Here is a 19,376-nt window from a genome sequence, read left to right on the forward strand (position 1 = left end):
CCTATTCCCAACAAGAAACTCTTGGCATGGAAGACAAGTGGCATTGGGCGTGTGCCATAGCCCTCCTCTCCACTTTTTCATTCCCAAAGTGTTGCATCATCTTCCCAATATTCATTCCCTAGGTGACCTTTCATATACCATTGGTTCAAAATACACTAAGTGACAAGTGGCAAGTGAATGGAATGCTTGGGAATATGCTAGCTGAAACCCTAAGTGCAAACTTGTCCTTGATAGAAAAGTCTTATCACAAAAATCTTCTAGAAACTTGATGCATGCTTGACACATGGCAAGAGCTAGCAAAATTCGAAATCCCAAAGGCCTCCCTTCAGTTTCCTATGCAAAAATTCTAGAAAAATCCATATCACTTCCCTAGGCTCCCCTTTCCAAGAAACCTACATTGGAACTTGAATTCTGGGCAAAAGAATAATGGGCTAGACGTGTAAGCCCATCTTAGTGCTTTCCTATACCTCTCTCCCCCCTTAACCCACTTACAAGACTAGGTTCAAGGTATAACATTCTAGCAACTTAGAATTGGATCATGGGCCTAAACATTGGACCTAAGTTTCCCAATCAGGCCGAAATTCCAAAGTAAACTAGGGTCATTTAACTCTTGGGCTTAAGTTACTACACCAAAAGTTTCTAAAGCCTTCCAAAGTAACTAAGGCTCCTAAAATGCCATGGCAACCTAGAACAAATTCTAAGGGCCAAGCTTAGACAAAAACTCAGGCCATCACAGTTACGTATTTATTTAAATATGTTTGGTGGTATCTAGGCGATGGTCAGGTATCGATACATATGGATACTAACTTCACGAGTGTTAACACTACATATAAATGGTATGAAGATGATCTATTTGTGTTGGCTTGCCAAGCAACCCAAGTGTATTACTTGGTTGATCTAATGAAAGAGGCTAATGAAGATAATGGAAGGATAAGCTGGCGAGTCATACAAAAGTTTGTTCCTAGAAATATTTATGATGCAGGATCAGTAGTAGAGAGATGAAGATGACACTCACAGTATAAAGGCCTACCAAGACAATGGATATGGTATTAATTTATTTGTTGACTTCGTTGACCTTGGTGCATTAATACCATTCCCGTTATGCAGAGATGGCATTCCACCCGTACATCTTGATGTATTGATATTAAGTGATCATCCAATTGGAGGAATAAGAAGAAGAAGAACCAGAGGATGAGGAAGGAGATGAAGATGAGCAAGAATATGATGATCATGATGATGATGACAACGACGATGAACTAGATCCCATTGATGAGGCAGATGCTGTCAATAATGTTATTGAAGGGGATTTTAAAACAATCATGGACAATACATCTGAAGATGATGGAGAATAAATATAGTAAATGCTTTATTTTAAGTAGATTATGTTATAGATTTTTCATGATTATTTGTATGCTAATTCATTAACAATGATAGTGATTTTGAAGGATGCCACCGAAATGGCAATGAAGAAATGTTACTCCGCCGTCAAGTCTGGAACCAGTTGAGGACTCTCCAACTAAGGACCCCACCTTTGCTAAAGTTCATACACCAGATTAATCTCCTTCAACTATCTACTCACAGTTTCTTCATGACATCCCTAATTGTAGAAACTTACACATCTAGGTATTCATAATATCCATTTCATTCCACCTATACAAGTCATCATTCAATCCTTGAAGCATAACCATTTTTATAAATCCTAAGCCTAGACTATGAACCTAAAGGATTACATTTTGTAACTAATAAAGTGAGCTCTTATTCCTCACTTAAATCACAACCATTATTCATGCGGCCACAACTTAACCTCACTTCAGCATAAAACCCAACTATGATCACAATACGATTCTTTAAACAATACCCTTCCCCCACACATAATCCAATCCCATACCAACTCAAGTTCTTATTCACTTCCTCATCCAACCCAAAGATACATAAACAACCCACCAACCATACATGTGTCATACCCCTCTTATCACTTAAGATCAACATATAATCTATCTAAGATCAACAAATGCCATCCATACATAATACATTCAAAGTACATCCTCTGCCCAAATATAGACCATCTACTCCCTTGCAATCCAAACCAACACACCCAATACATGCAATCTACCCATACCATTTATAAAAATAAACCACGCATTTACAAATCTCTATGAGTTACAAATCATGAATCTACAAAACTACAACCATTTATCACTTCAATAATCATTACTAGTTCACATCATCCCACTTTAATCTCTCATAAGTACAACTTAATTTATAAAACATGGTTGTTGCCCATATTATCAATTTCTTGCGCATGTAAACTCCATATACAGCAACCTACCCATTTACAAAACTTTGCTAGCTCAACTATAACTTCCTTAGTCCATAAAATCAAACACCATATCATGCAACTACACCTACATACCCAATACAAAGTCCAATCGAACTCCCCACACAACAACTACACAATTGATATATACACGTCAAATCTGCCAATAACATAAAACAACACCAACATTCATACAAACTACCTAAACATAATACACCTTAAGACATATGGATAGAATTTATACGGCAAGGTAAGGAGCTCAGTATCGGCTTCCTTGGTTCTATTAGAGGTGGAAGCGAGTAACGTTGGTGTTGTGGAGGCTGTTTGGCTGTGCACTATTGCTTGAGAAGGTGTCCACTGGGTAGCTAGACAACCATGAAGGTTGCGGCCGAGTTGGGCATTGTTGGTTGTGCACGGTGGAGAGAGACATACAGGGGTCTGGTAAGGGAGGCGTTGGGGCTGGGCTACGGGACTAACCTTGGGTGGCTGTGTTGTGGTGCAACGAGGTTGTGCTTCACTTCCCGACATGGTTGTATGATGACAGCTCGAGAGGAGATGTGGCAGCACACGAAGTCGGTATGGAGAGAGAGAGAGAGAGAGAGAGAGAGAGAGAGAGATGGGGCTGCTGAGCGGTGGATGGAGGTGGCGCTAGTTGCAGGGCTCAACGGCGGGCTCGTGGGGCTACTCACGGAGATGACTGGTGGTGTCGTGGAGAGAAATCAAAGGAGGAGGGAGATTTGCAGGATGACGGGTGATTGGAGGTGAAAGGGTGGCCGAAGACGTCGTGAGCTAGTCGACGACGGCAACGGTGGGTGGCTTTGGTGGAGACATGAGCGAGAAGAGGAATCGTGGGGAGAGAGAGGGTGTGGGAGGGAGAAGAGAGAGGGGATGGAGGAAGTGAGGGGAAAACTAGGGTTTCTTGGGGATTTAATCTAAGCCCTACATCTAGGGGATCTTAACCTAGGTCCAATGGTGGAGATTTAACACTTGGAATTAAACTAACCAAATAATATGAAAATTAGATAGAAATGCGATGGGGCTAAATTTAAAACCCAGCCTTGTTTTATTAATCCCAAAATACTATTTTTCATCATAAAATAAAATAATGAAGTTTATTAAATATTTTTAAGAGAAATAAAACCATCTAAATAAATAGAGCTTTTAACATAAAATAAAAATAATGAATATTCAATAATACTCTTAAAAAACTAAAATCATTTAAATAAAATAATTTGCTAAAACTATATTATTTTCGGGACTTCAATATATAAAAAAGCTTACTTGAAAATTAGGTTTGGTTCAATAATACTAAAATACCCCATTTAAAATAATTTTAGACACTTAACATATTTGGGATATTTTAAAACATGTCGTTCAATTTAAAAATCATCTACACTATTTAAAACAACAATTCAAGATTTAAGACGCAAAGGCGAGACTCGTGATCAATCGAGAAAAAAAGTAGCGGTTGGTCACACTATGATACCAATACTAATTTTGTTGTAATTTCTATCAACAACAACTTCCCGTTTATCTTAAAAGTGTTCTACAAAGGAGGATCACATTTTTTGCCATGTTACTAGAAATGCCTAACTTGCTATATCTTTGTGCATGTATAGCCTGCAAGCCCTCTAAATTTCTTTTGATTATTGGACCACTACATTTGGATGAGTGAATTCTACTTGGAAACAAATCCGTTCCTTCTTAGCCAAACTCTTCTTGCAACCACTGCCATCTCCTACAGCTCTTCCTTTTCAAATATAGTACACATAGCTTTTACAAGTTCCATAAAAGTCTTCTTACAAAAATTACTTTTTTGGAACACTGGCCTCAAATATCATGTGTTGCAATACATTTCCATAATCCATGAACCACTAATTCTTCCACCTCTAAACAAATTCGATAGTTTAGATTATCCACAACCTTCTTTCTAAACAGATTCAAATTCATGGGTAGAGCGTCTAGACATGCTTTCCACAAGAAAACTTTTTCTGTTGGGGAGCTTTTCAGCTTCCAAATGTCTGACCAAACTTTACTTCTATTACTACTATATGAGGTCTATTCTTGGTTTGTTCTTGCAATTTTATATGCAAATGATAAGCATTCCTCAGTGTAAACTAACCAAATATCCTTTCCAAATTAACTTATTTGGACTATTGGAGTAGTTTATTGTTATCTTTGTAATGATTTCAGTTTCATCATCTGAGAAGATTCATTCAATAAGAGAGGTACTCCAATGCTTAATATCATAATCAATGAGTTCTTGAACTTTTACATTTTAATCTAATGACTTTAGTGCACTTTGGATTTTGAAAGTAGTGGGTTTGGGAATCCACTTGTCTTTCCAATTATGAAAATTTTTTCCAATTCCTTATGTCTCCAAATTGTGCCTTTATCTAATAAAGATCTTATTGCAAGGATGCTTCTCTAAATAAAAGGATGGTCTATTTCCAAGCTTAGCTTGATAAAAGTAAACATATGGAAAGTATTTCAAGTTTAAAACTTGAGAAGCTAAAGAATGAAGACACTAGATCAATCCCCAACATTGCTTTGCTAACATAGTAAGGTTAAAGCTTTCCAAATCTCTAAATCCCAATCCCCCAACTGACTTGGCGTTTCCCATTGTGCTCTAAGAAATCCAATGTATCTTTCTCTCATTCTCTTGCTGTCTCAAGCAATAGTTTTTCATAACCTTATTAATGTCTCTGAGGAGACTACATGAGAGTTTAAAAACTCTCATGCTATAAGTGGGTAGTTGCACTACTGATTTAAGAAGAATTTTTTTCCTACCTAAGAGTGGGTTTTCACTTTGTGATTGCTAATCATGTGCCTTAGTTTGTCCATAATGCTTCTAAAGGAGCTTGATGGAGATCTTCCAACAAGAGCCGACAAGCCAACGTGTTTTTTATAAGACATTGTAGATCTAACTCTAGCAATGCTCAGAATAATATCTTGTGATTCTCTTAAGGTATTCCTATTGAACTGAATGGATGTTTCCTCCTTATTCAACCTTTGGTCAGATGTCTTCTCATAAATGCTTAGAATACTAATCAATCTGATCCATTTTAGAGAATTAGCTTTATAAAATAGTAAGCTTTCATGGAAAGAAGAGGTGATTCATCTAAGTTTTGCGTCTAGCATGTGGAACACCTGTGATAGAGCCTCACTTTACTGAACAACTAAGAAGAGAACTCAATGCTTCAGCATATAAGATGAATAGGTAGGGTGATAATGGATCACCTTGTCTAATCCCTCGTATTAGTTTGAAAAAACATTGAGGAAAACCATTAACCAGGATAGAATAAGACACAAATTAATACATCTCATCACTAAATCGATCCATCTCTAAGCAAAATCCAACTTCCTCATTACTGCTTTTAACAACTTCCATTCTATTCAGTCATATGTCTTACTCATGTCGAGTTTCAAGGCTATATAACTACATTTGCCTGACAATTTGCTATTCATAGTGTGCATGGCTTCATAAGCTACAATTATATTGTCTGAGATTAATCTCCCATGAACAAAAATAGACTGAGTTGGTGAGATAATCTCTAGTAAGATAGTTTTTAGTCTATTGGCTAGAGTTTCTGATATGATTTTGTAAATAACATTACAAAGACTAATAGGCCTAAATTTAGACACTTTGGTGGGACATTTTGTCTTGGGAATAAGAGTAATATGAGTTTCATTGATCTCATTAACCAAACCATTTGAGAAGAGTGTCACCTATTAATTAAGGAAGAATGGAACAAACCTATGTTAGCAGCAAATAAGAAGATGACTACTATAGGCCGTGGGCTACAGAGATGCAAAGCAAAATTGATGGCATGGACTTAAGAGAACTTTGGGAATTCTAAAAGGCTTATGGACTCCAAACTGAACCAGGTCTCAAAGCTTCAAAAGTCTATATAAAGGTAATCTAATTAGCATAATCAAAGTTGTACAGAAGGAAGTGGATTTTCTTCTTGAAGAGGAAGACATGAAATGGAAGCAAAGAGCCAAACATAGATTGTTAAAGGAAGGTGATAGAAATACAAAGCTTTTCCACCAGTGCGCAAGTCAGAGAAGGAAAACAAATACAATTCACAAAATTCCACATGGGAATGGTAATGTAACAACACCAGAGGAGGTGAGTGCCCAATTCCAAAGGTATTTCCAGCCTTCCAAGATCTTTTTACAACATCCCAGCCAGAAGGCATTGAAGGATGCTTGAGTTCCATGAACACCAAAGTGACTGTAGACATGAATAACAATCTTTTCAAGGAGCTCACTGCTCAGGAAGTAGACAATGTAATTTTTCAGATGAAATCTCTAAGTTGTATAACATATTTTCTTCTCTTTTGATAGCTCAGAATATTGTACAAAACTGTGTATAAATATCCTTAGCAATGTAATGAAATTATACACCGAATTCAATAAATATGTCACTTTGATATCGTATCAGAGCAATCAACTCACAGTCCTCCTTTTCTCACATAATCACAACCAAGCTGACCACAGAAAACTACCCACTATGGAAAGTGCAGATTTCTGCCTACTTGCGTGGTCAAGACCTCTATCAATATGTTGATGGAACTTTTTTATATCCCGCATAATCACTATCAAATTCATCCCAGCCTAACCTAGATTATTCCTCCTACAAAATGCAATGATCAACTAGTTCTCAGCATCTTGTTTTCATCCTTCTCTGAATCTGTCATCGGCCATGTTCTTTCATCAAACACCTCCTGTGAGATTTGGCTTTCCCTCTCTTCTTTGTTTGCATCTCACTCTTAAGCCAAACAGTTTCATGTCCGATTTCAACTTGCTAATCTAACTCGAGGTGACCAAAGCATCACTGACTACTTTGGCAAAGTTCAATCTCTTGCCGATATACTCGTTGCCACTAGTAATCTCTTACCTGACCTAAAATTCGTCACATATCTTCTCACTGGACTTGGTTCCACATATGACTCCTTTATTACCTATGTGACTACATGGGCAGAGCCCATTTCCTCTAATGAGCTGTATCAATTACTTCTTGTTCATGAAATTAGGTTTGCTCATAATGCACGAAGTTCTATCTCCCTTGAGCCTTTTGTTAATTTCAAGAACACTAGTGGTTGTGGTCGCAACCAGTATCGTGGTGGTCGAAATGGCCATAATGGGCGAGGCAGGTTTAGCTACCCAAATCATGGTGATCGAATTTTCTCCGTTACTATGCAATAGAACCCATCCTACCATCAACACCTAACCTGCCAAGTGTGTCACAAGGCTGAACATGTAGCCTTACAATGCAAACATCGCTTTGACCATAGCTATCAGTATGGAGCTCCCACCTCCTTCTCTGAAAACTTCACACGGCCAAGCAATTTCTCCGATTCCACCTGGTACCCAGACTCAGCAGCAACCCACCACATAACCTATGATTTCAACAATCTCAACCTCTCCTCTGAGCCGTACTGTGGTAGTAAACAAATTCGAGTGGGGGATGGTTCGGGCCTCTCCATTCAGAATACGGGTGACTCCTCTCTGTCTTCTCCCTCGTCATCCTTCTTACTTCAAAATCTTCTTCATGATCCTAGCATTACTAAGAATCTCATTTCTGTTTCCAAATTTTGTAGTAATAATTCGAATTTCATGCTTCTTTCTTTTCTGTGAAGAACATCTCGACAGGGAAGACCCTCCTCACAGGGCCAATCTATGACGGACTTTATGTCTTTCCCTTGGCGTTGGACTCTTCTTCCACCTCTTTCTCCTCTTCATCTGCTAACTTAGGCGAGAAAACATCCATGGCTCAGTGGCTTTGTTGGTTGGGCCATCCTCATCACACAACACTCATGCATTATGCATACCACAAGTTTGAAGGTTTCTCCCACTACCTCTAGTTTCAAGTGCACCGAGTGTCCTCTAGCTAAAATCCACCAACTCCCATTTGTTTCCAATTGGGCCCATTCACATAAACCTTTGGAATTGGTCTGTGTTGATGTTTAGGGCCCAACCCATTATGTTTTTAGACAAGGTTACAAGTATTATGTCTCATTTGTAGATCAATTCACTCGGTTCACTTGGTTTTACCCTTTAAAATTAAAATTTGATGTTTGAAATATATTTTCCAGTTTTTTACCTTATGTTGAACTACTCTTTAATACTAAACTCATCACCCTCCAAACAGATGTGGGTGGTGAATTCAAATCACTTACGCCGATATGCCACAAACTTGGGATTCATCATTGTTTTTCTTATCCACATACCCATCAATAAAATAGGTTTGTTGAAAGAAAACATAGGCATATAGTCGAAATTGGGCTTTCCCTTTTGGCCCAAGCCTCTCTCCCTTTTACCTTTTGGGCCGATGCTTTTGATACGGCCGTGTATCTCATAAATCTTTTACCCTCACCATCTCGCCAAAATAAAACACCATTTTATCATGTCTATCATCGTGATCTGGATTATCACTTCTTAAAGTTGTTTGGTTGTGAATGTTTTCCAAATTTGCGTCCTTATAATCAACACAAATTAAATTACCGATCCACCTCATGTATTTTCTAGGTTATAGTTCAGTCCACAAAGGGTACAAGTTCTTGGATTTAAACACCAATAGGCTCTATTTCTCCTCTGATGTTATCTTTCATGAAGAAACATTTCCTCAACCCATCGGCCTGTTACAGTTCCTCACTCTAATTTGGATCATAATCAAAACACATCACACGCCCAATTCTCCGTTTTGAATCCATTATCCTCCATTCTCGACCCAGGCCCAAACCCATTACCCTTCTCATCTCAAAACCCATCACCTGCATCTTTCCCAATTCCCCTTTCTTCTCCCAGATCCCAAACCCCTAATTCCCTTTCTCTAACTACATCTGCTCCTCTTATCCTCACTCCACCTAGTTCCCCAATCATCACACGAGCACAAACAAACTCCTCTAGGCCTCGTATTCGAATGGACGATATAGTTTCCTATCCCTCTCGGAAATGTCTCGCTACCACGGTGACACCACCCAAAACACCTACTAGCTATTCCACAACCTCCAAACACTCGGAATGGCTTGACGCCATGAACCAGGAGTACCAAGCCTTTCTTCAAAACCATACCTAGACCTTAGTCCCTCCTAATCCTTCCTCTAATGTCCTTGGTTACAGGTGGGTACACCGAACAAAGGCTATCGAAAGAAGGAAGGCGCGGCTTGTACCCAAGGGCTATCATTAGCAGCCTGGCCTAGATTTTCATGAGACCTTTAGTCCGGTGATCAAGGCTCCTACAATCCGACTAATTTTATCACTTGTTGTTGCCCATGGGTGGCCCCTGCACCAAATTGACATCCAGAATACATTCCTCCATGGAACACTCACTGATCAGGTATACATGTCAACCTCAAGGATTCATCAATCCTTAGCATCCTAATTATGTTTGTAAATTGCAAAAAGCAATCTACGACCTAAACAGGCCCTGAGGGCGTGGTTTGCCTAGTTGAGCTCTTGTTGTTCGATTATGGTTTTCTGGCCTCTCAAACTGATGCATCTCTATTTGTTCTTAATCATGGTGATCTGTGCATGTATCTTCTAGTTTATGTTGAAGATTCATAATAACTACTTCTCAAGCTTCTGCCATTGATACCTTTATTAGTGACTTGAGTTTGGCCTTCCCTATTAAAGACTCAGGTTCTCTGTCCTACTTCCTTGGGTTGGAAATAACACAATTGAGCAATGGCTTTTTACTTTCTCAAAGGAAGTATATTAAAGATTTACTCACTAGGAGTAAAATGTTGCATGCAAAGCCAATAACCTCACCTATGGCAGCCTCCTTAAAGCTGTTCAAATTTGATTCACTCAGTTTTGATGATGTTACTCTCTTTCGAAGTATTGTTGGAGGTTTACAATACTTGTCCCACACACGACTCGACATATCTTATGCGGTTAATAAGGTATGCCAATTCATGCACACACCTAAATTGCCACATTGGGTTGCAGTAAAGCACATACTGTGTTATCTGAAAGCCACAATCAACCATGGTCTATTTTTCTCCTCTCAATCCTCTTTTAAATTACAAGCCTATTCGGATGTGGATTGGGCTGGATGCCCTGATGATCGGCGTTCTACGGGTGGATTTTGCATCTAGTTAGGTAAACATCTCATTTCTTGGAGCTCAAAGAAGCAAATAACTATTGCAAGGTCAAGTACGGAAACTGAGTACAAGTCTGTGGCTTCATCAGCAGCTAAACTTATTTTGCTACAAACACTCATTTCTGAACTTGGCTTACCTCTTAGTCAAGCTCCAACATTGTGGTGCGACAACATTGAAGCCACTTACTTGGCTGCCAATCCTGTTTATTACTCAAGGACAAAACATATGGATATTGACTTCCATTTCATTAGAGACCGAGTTGCTGCCAAGACGTTAAATATCTCCTTCATCAATTCCAAAGATCAGTTAGTTGATATATTTACCAAGCAATTAGTAGCTGACATATTTTTCAAGTTAAGAACGAGTCTCAATGTTGTTGACACACCCTTGGACTCGAGGGGGCGTATTAACATATACAATATTGATGCCCAAACAAAGGCTACTGCAGAGGAAACATAAGCATTTCTTAGTTAGTTTTTCTCTCAAGTTGTATAACAGGTTTTATTCTCTTTTGATACCTTAGAATATTGTACAAAACTATGTATAAATATCCTTAGCAATGTAATGAAATTATACACCGAATTCAGTAAATGTCACTCTGATATTTTTGAGAAAAAATATAAAAAATGAGAAAAAATATCATTTTAAGATGGATATTTTTGTAATTTTAAAAAAATTTAAGGATAAAATTGCCTAGGGTTGCATTGCAATCCCTATTTGGGGACTGTATGTAATATTGCTTTTAATTGAATCCTTTAATTAGGAGGGATGTTTTGAGTACTCCATAGCCACGTATCAACATCTAATGACAACATGTTCTCGTAGCAATTAAAAAGTAATTTTTAAACCTGAGTCATATAAAAAATATTGGCCGCAAAATGCCTTTTAATTTGCTGTAGTGACATTTATGTCTTCATTTTAACTTTTCTTTTTATTATTTACTTCACGAACAAAACTGGAGCCTTATTCCTAATTATATGTACGTCCTTCTAAGATACGGGGTGGAATAACGATGTTCTGATCCAATGCCACACCAAAATTTGATTAATTTCCAGCCATGTCGTTTTCAGGGAGCATAATATGTTCCATCATGAGGTTTACATTTTCGTCCTTTTCTAATTACTAACACGTTCACATAGTCTTCTATCTGATCTTCTCATCATCAAAGAACATTTATTTTGATTCAATCAATTCTGCTAGGCCAGAGTCCACATATTTTATTCAGTCCAAGGATCTCGTTGGCACTAGCTACCTCTTGGATTTCATCATTCCGCTCGAGTTAGAAGACCTATTTACACTGTCTCGTTTGTTTTTACAGATTAGTTGAGATTAAAATTAAAAGTTGAATAAAATAATGTCAGAATTTATTTTTTTAATATTATTTTAATTTCGAGATTTGAAAAATTTGAATTGTTTGTTTTATTTTACGTGAAAATTTGATAAAGTTGTAATGATTATATGAGATGTAATGAGATGAGTTAAGAGGAATTGTGAAAACAAATGAGACCGACGTCTATTGTAGAATTAGTGAAATCGTAAGGTAATCATGGTGTGTGATTGACCTAAATGTGTAAAAGCCACTTCTACACCTGATAAAAGATAAATACATCATTTCTTCAATTATCTATAGATTGATAGCCCTTAATTCCCTAATTAAACTCACAAGATCCCCATCCCTAAGAGTCCTAAAATTCTAAATTAAGATCAAGTGATATATCATTGGTAAAACTGACTAAATGATTACCATCATTAATATCTAAGAGCTAGCAAATCATGTGAACGAGCCTTAACTTTGAAGCCAAACATGCATCATCACTATAACATGACAGTCGAGATATTGTATATATATTATATATATGAATGCGACATGCATTGATTCAAATTATAAATACGGTATGTTTGAGTGGTTGATCATCATGATTAATTTATTAGCCTTGGAACCACCTTCTGTAAAACCATATTCGTATGGGACCCTTTTCAGTTAATTACAAATATTAATTGCTGCTTCCATATGTTGGTGATGATGCAAATATATACATACACGTATATATAGCATAAAAACAAACCGTGAAGCTAGGGTAGTCAGATCTTTCTTCGAAATTAAAGAAACTGCAAGATGCAAGAGCCAGCAAATACTTGGATAAGAGGTAGGTGGAAGCAATAAACAAGAGTAATTTTATGGAATATCTTAGAGAGAGAGAAAGATGGAAGTAGTTGCATTCTTATGACACCTGCTTTAACTCTCCATTTATAAGCTCCATAATTGCCACCCCCAAGCAAGCAAACATTCATATATCATGTCATTATGCATGCATGGGGAAATACTACTGATACCGATCGACTTTGGGCCAATATACAATATATATATATATATATATATATATATATATATATATATATATTTATATAAAGCCTTCGTTTCTTGTTACAGAATCTTTAGGGTTTATCAAACCTATATATATATATATATATCCCAGTTTGGTCAAGCTAGATAGTAAAAAAACTTTAATATAGGACAAACGGTGGCCATTTCTTACGGAAATTTATCGGGTTCAGTTGACAAAACTGATCATTAATTCCAAGGAAGTTTCTATAGGTTCGTGTTCTTTGTTTTGCCCCATAAGTGACACTGAGACAACAAGAGCGCTGTAATATATATTTTGAGAGAGAGAGAGAGAGAGAGAGAGAGAGATCAGAGTACTCCATTCCGTAAGCTAATATTATTGAACAAATGAATGGTACTACTGGAGCAAAGATACAAAAGGCAATAAATGTTAGAGTCAGAGGTTCTGTTAATCAAATGACATTAATTTCTTCTCTCCCCTGCAAGGGTAAGCTTGGGAATTTGAGTTCAACACATGGGAATGCACCAATAATTGCTTTGGTTTTCAGTGTTCTAAATCTTAAGAAAGCGTGTTGGCCCTTGAGACAGGCATCCAGCTCTGATCTTTGAGATCAGGAGATAGAGAAAAAGAAAAAGGAAATATGTGTGCATTTAACTCATAACATATGTAGAATAGGACTTCTAGGAATAATCAACCAACTACATCCAACTAATAGTTAAAGCGGTCCAGCCAACCAGCCAGCCAGCTAGCCAGGCCAGGCCAGGCCAGTGTGTCACACCTTCTTGCTCATAAAACAAAGAAACTACACACGCTGATCAGTGCTTTTCTGCCCACCTATAGTACTACTACTTTGGCATATAGTTTTTACAGTGAGTATCATAAAATTACCCATATTTTTACAGGGAGTCTTACTTTTTTTTTCAAAAAAAATTTGCTGTGCTTGCATACTTAAGTCTGAATATAGCATTAATGATCAAAATAAACTACTCCAGATTATTTCATTGATCTCTTGGCATCGCTGGAGGGTAATTCTACAGGTTCTAAGCAAAACATCATATATATGAATTATGGACATTAATCAAAACCGGTAAGAAGGTTCATTTGGGGATTTAATGAGATGATAATTTTGTGAATAGTAATAAGATCGTTTGTAAATAATAGTGAAACAGTTTGAATTGAATATTTTTTGAGTTTTGGGAAAGAATAGAAAAAAGTTGAATAAAAAATATTATAAAATTAAAAATATTGTAAAAATATAATTTTATAATATTATTTTTACTTCAGATTTGAAAAAATTAGAATTATTTTTTATTTTTTATTTTAAAATTTGAAAGAGTTATAATGATTAATTTAAAAATTTTATATTTAAATTATGTTTTAAAATAAAATAAAATAAAATAAAATAAAATGAGATTAAATAAATCTCATCCCATCCCAAACCGCCGGAACTCCATTAGAAATTTGATTACAAATCAAGTTTCAATCATCAGGACTCTACACCAGCTAGCTAGGCCACCTAATTAGCTGTGAAGAATCTATTCTTTTGGAGGACTAAAGGAATCTGCTTCAATAGTCTCTCTTATTGGCCATGTTTCTTCATTTCTTTTTGCTTCCTTTTTGGGTACTGATGCAGCATCCCAATCCAAACAATGATAAAGGCAGAGAGAGGGCGCTCCTCTCACCTTTGATAAAACGTACGCCATGCACTCTCAATGAACTGCGCGCAGAAGTGGGCTACCATTGCTTGAAGTTAACCAGAGTCATTAGCAGTACTGGGACTGTTCAGTTTGTAATGTTAGGGACAATTTCATGATAGATAGAACCAAAATTATGATGATCATCTCTACTGTTAAGGAAATTAATTATGACGTGGCAACTCTCCCAAGCTGAATGCATGCAATGCTTGAATAAATTTTTGGCAAAACAAATAAATTAAAGAAAGTACACGATGAAACAGTAACTACACCATTAAAAACTTGATAGCTTTTTAACAGAAGGTACAGAAAGAAAGGAGACTGCAAAAGAAACAAGAGCATTAACACTAGCCTGCTCACTATCTTCCATTTTTTTTTTCTTTTTTTTTTCTTTCCCTCGTTCTGGTCACCATTGATACATTGTACCACGACCTCATTAAACTTGACTGAAAAGGCTAGAGTTATGCTCTCATTCTAATACTAAAGTGAGAAAGGGGAACAAAAGCAGATAACAGAAAGATCTTACAGTCATTTTCCATCTTAATTAATTCCTACCATTAATAACTCTACCATAAACACTGCAGCTAGAATAACCTACCCACGGATTTTCACTAGTTGTGAAGAGGATTTGGACCTGTATGAATTATTCTCTTTTCGTCTCCATATAGGGTCTCTCGCAGGTCACCATTATTGGCCACAGCCTGAGCTGGAGTAGTACTAGTAGTACTCGAAGGTGCATGAAACAACGTCGTCGTCGGCGTCTCGGAAAACCTCTCTTTCCTCGGCGGAGACCTAAAAAGCCGGCCTCCGGAATCTTCATGATGAGCAGCAGCGAAAGACAAACTTATCTGGGTGAAAATTAATACGACCCACAAGAGGAAAATTGCAGTAGAAGCTCCAGCATGCCTAGCAGTACTCCCTCTTGCTCTTAGACCTTGTGACGGAACTATATTCATTGCATTAACTGTGGCTGTAACAGTACTGCTTCTTCAGAACAGAAAATTAAAGGAGCAGGACCATAAAAAAGTAGCTCAGAAGTCAGATCTCTAAACCAGAGAGTAGCCAAGCTAGCTAGCTAGCTAGCTAGGGAGTAAATAAAAATGGGTTTTGGATGATTATTCTGAGAGCGCGCGCAAGAGAGAAAAGACCAGCTAGCCTTGCTGCTTCCTCGACTTAAGGGTCTAGTCACACGAGCTTGACCCTTGATTCCTGGAACCTTCTAATATTTCTTATATCTATTTTTCACTTCTGAAATATCTTCGAAATTTGCACCTTTGACTCACACGATCGATCGAAACTCCTCAGCTTTGAGTTTTCTTCTCCCAATATTATATACAGCATCTCTGGTTCTCTTCTACCTCTTTGTTAGTTCCTGCATTTTTTATTTTTTATTCTTTCATAATTATATAAGAAAGTTTTGGTCATGTTTGGGTTGGAGAGAAGGAGAGATCATCAGGAGAGAAGAGGGTGTGTGGGACTGTCCAGTATTAATAGCCGTTGTCCCCGGCCGGGATCATATTCAAATCTAGAGGGCATGCATTGGGTAAACAAATAACTTTGGAGATAGTATGTACCATTTCTGGCTTTTTGACAGCAAGGGAGCGAGGGCGGGGTTGTCTTTTTACCTGATTGGCAGAGATCTGCTATCATATGATCATTCATCATTTGATCAATTACATTACAATATGTTTCTTTTCTCGTGATCATCTGACTGAATTGCCCCTTTTCGTTTTATGCTTCCATTTCAGTGTCTCAGCCTTGTCCTTGCTAAGCTCAGCTTTGACTTGTTACGTACAGCACCAATCAGGCAATCAGTCATGTCTGCTTGGAAGTAATTCTGCTGCAATATTCAAGTTATTTGGTACGTATTTATATAAGCTTATTGAATTTTATTTTTAATTTATATGTTAATATCCACACTCAAGCGTGGCTTGGTCGGAGTACTCTTTGTTCTCTAATTATTATCTTAGTATTTAAATTAAGAGAAATTTTATTTGCAATCCTCATTTGAAGACTGCATGTGCAAACCCTTCATTAAATAAAAAAATATAATTTTAATAAAGATATTATTATAATTTAAAAAAATTAAAAATAAAATTGACTAGACTTACAATGCAATCTTCAAATAGAGATTATACGTAATATTGCTCTTAAATTAATTAATTATCATATCGATTATAAATAAGAATTTCCTCCAAATTAATTAAATCAGATGAAATGCTCTCAGCATTAACAGTAGTACTATTACATGCAATGAAAAAATTAAGTTTCATTTGGATAGTAAAAATGTTTTATCTCAATTCAATTTTATCATTATAATATTTTTAAATTTTTACATAAAATATAATAAACAATTTAACTTTTTCAAAAAAAATAATAATATTAAAAATAATATTCTAACAATAATTTATCTAACTTTCCATTTTTATCTAAAATCATTTCATTTCATCTTATTATCCAAATGGAAATTAAGAGTTTTTATATATTAAAGATAAGAAGTTATAAACTTAACGCCGGTAATTAATCATATTAAAAAACGCTTTTTTTTAATTAATTAATTAGAAGAAGAAAAAATCTATTTATAAGTCCTATTTTTTACACACCTAACACACTATTAATCGTGTAAAAGCTTTCCACATCATTTATATTAAAAGTATTTAATATATTTTTTTTAAGTTATAAAAGATCTCACTATAAATAATATGTTAAAATATCGATTTATATATATATAGCAAAACTCTTTAAAGAATGAAGAATTTTTTTTTTCCAACCCAATTTAAGAAAATACATGCGTTTGGTACAAATTAAAATCCATTATCTTTAATATATGAGTAATTCTACTCTCAAGCCCTTTATTTTTCCAACACCACACACCTGGCTGAGGTGGAATTTTTTTTTTTTTTTTTTTTTCAAGACTTACGTTTTACTTGTTGAAATTTCTCTTACACTTTACTCGGGCCCCAACTCCCAAATTCCGAATCATCCTAGGTGAAGAATTGCATTAAAAAATGTGAAGACGTGCGTTTTACCCATTTAAAATTGTAAAAGTTCATCGCCAAAACAAGGGCAAGATTCGCATCAAAAGAAAGAATCACATCTTAACATTATACTTTGAGATTTTTTTTTAATGGAAAATGAACTCTTTTTTTTCGGAGAAGAACCCATTGGTGGCCGTTTATCTCCATTTTTCTTGTTTTGAAGGGAGCAAAACTAATTGTAAATTTTTTTTTATATCATTGAGAATCTGTAGACGAAAGAACGAGAGAGACATATAGAGAGAGAAAGCTAGAGAGAGAGAGCTGGTGTGTTTGTAAAACTGGGGAGGAAACACGAGAAAATGGAACTCAAAAGGAGAAGGGTAAAAGAGAGAAGTGGGTTGGACAAGACTAGACTGTTTTCATTTAAATCCGGTTTGCTACGTCAGCTGGTGCGTGGAGTAGGAGAAGAAACCGGTAGTTTCTTTTCCACATCAGGCTAGAAATAGTTTTCTGGAAAACGGCATAATGACATCTATATTGGTGATAGAAACGTCATTCGGTTTCAGTAGTAAAAATAAAAGGAAATGATGTTCATGATCAATTGATGATGAAGGCAGGGCTCACAAATTTCAAAATCTTGAATTTTGTGAAATAAGATAAAATATCAAAAAATGAAATTTATAATGATAAAATATTTAAATATATATATATATATGAATAAATATAGATAAAAATTATTATTGAGAATATCTATTTTGCATACATGATGTGGCATCATCTAGACCACATATATTTTCAAGTGAATATTGAAAATAATTAACTAAAAACAACCATGCAGTAAATATAAAATATGCATTACTATAATAACTTTTATCAGACATTACTCATATATATATATATATATATATATAATATATATATATATAAAAGAAGCTAGCCAATGTCAAATCTTCATAAATTCTTTAAATTAATATGAATACAGATTGGATCACGTGGCCTGTCAACAAAATATAAATACCTCATTAATATTGGGCAATTAATATTCCTTAAAATGGCTTGTCCTGGCCCTTGTATTGTGATTTGTTTTTTTTTTTTTTTTTTTCTGTATTATTCAGGATTTAATTTTATTTTCCATTACTTTGGTTTATGTATAAATTATTTAATTTGTGTTTTAACTTATGATCTCTTATGTAAATTACAACTATCGTATCTTTACATAGTTTGGATCATAAAAATAAATAAATATATATAAAAATATTGTATGATGAAATAAATAACTAAAGAAAAAGAGAGAAAAAATGGAAAATAACCTTTCAGGCCCATCTTCTAAATGCTCATAATTTTCCTCGTACTATGGGACTAGAGTGGGCTAAGCAGACATTCACCAAGGCAACAAACTGGTCATTTAACGACAGCCCAACATTATATTTCTTTATAAAAAATGAATTATTCTATTATTTAATTGGTACATAGAACCTCTCTCTCTCTCTCTCTCTCTCTCTCTCTCTCTCTCTCTCTCTCTCTCTCTCTCTCTCTCTCTATATATATATATATATAATGAATTCTGTTATATAGCCCAAGCACCTAATTGTGATCTTTTCCTCTAATGAAAATAAGCAAAGAGAGAATTCGAAAGGAACTTGTATTTCTTACAATAAAAAGGCCAATTTATAGGAAAATAGGCCAAGTGAAAAAAGAAAATACTAAAAACAAAAAGATATTCTGATCAAAAGAAGGCAATTGAATATACATTAATAACACCCTCTCTTAAATTACTTCAAAAAAAAAAAAAACACCCTCTCTTAAACTCGAGATGTTGAAGTCAACTGGAATTTGAAAAGAAGATCACGGAATTGATCGGGCGGATGAGATTTCATGAAATTGTCATCAATCTAGTCTTCGAAGGAGTAAAGTACCATGTTGAAGTTGAT

General features: G+C 35.7%; 1 protein-coding gene across 1 annotated transcript; it reads right to left on the reverse strand.

Moving 5' to 3' along the window:
* Positions 1 to 15,078: 15,078 nt before the first annotated feature.
* LOC108994004 (CLAVATA3/ESR (CLE)-related protein 16) lies at positions 15,079 to 15,423 on the reverse strand. The gene has a single exon (XM_018969073.1). The coding sequence runs from the start codon at positions 15,421 to 15,423 to the stop codon at positions 15,079 to 15,081; it is 345 nt and encodes a 114-aa protein (XP_018824618.1).
* Positions 15,424 to 19,376: the final 3,953 nt, after the last annotated feature.

The sequence above is a fragment of the Juglans regia genome, chromosome 13, assembly GCF_001411555.2.
Source record: "Juglans regia cultivar Chandler chromosome 13, Walnut 2.0, whole genome shotgun sequence".
Lineage (NCBI taxonomy): Eukaryota > Viridiplantae > Streptophyta > Magnoliopsida > Fagales > Juglandaceae > Juglans > Juglans regia.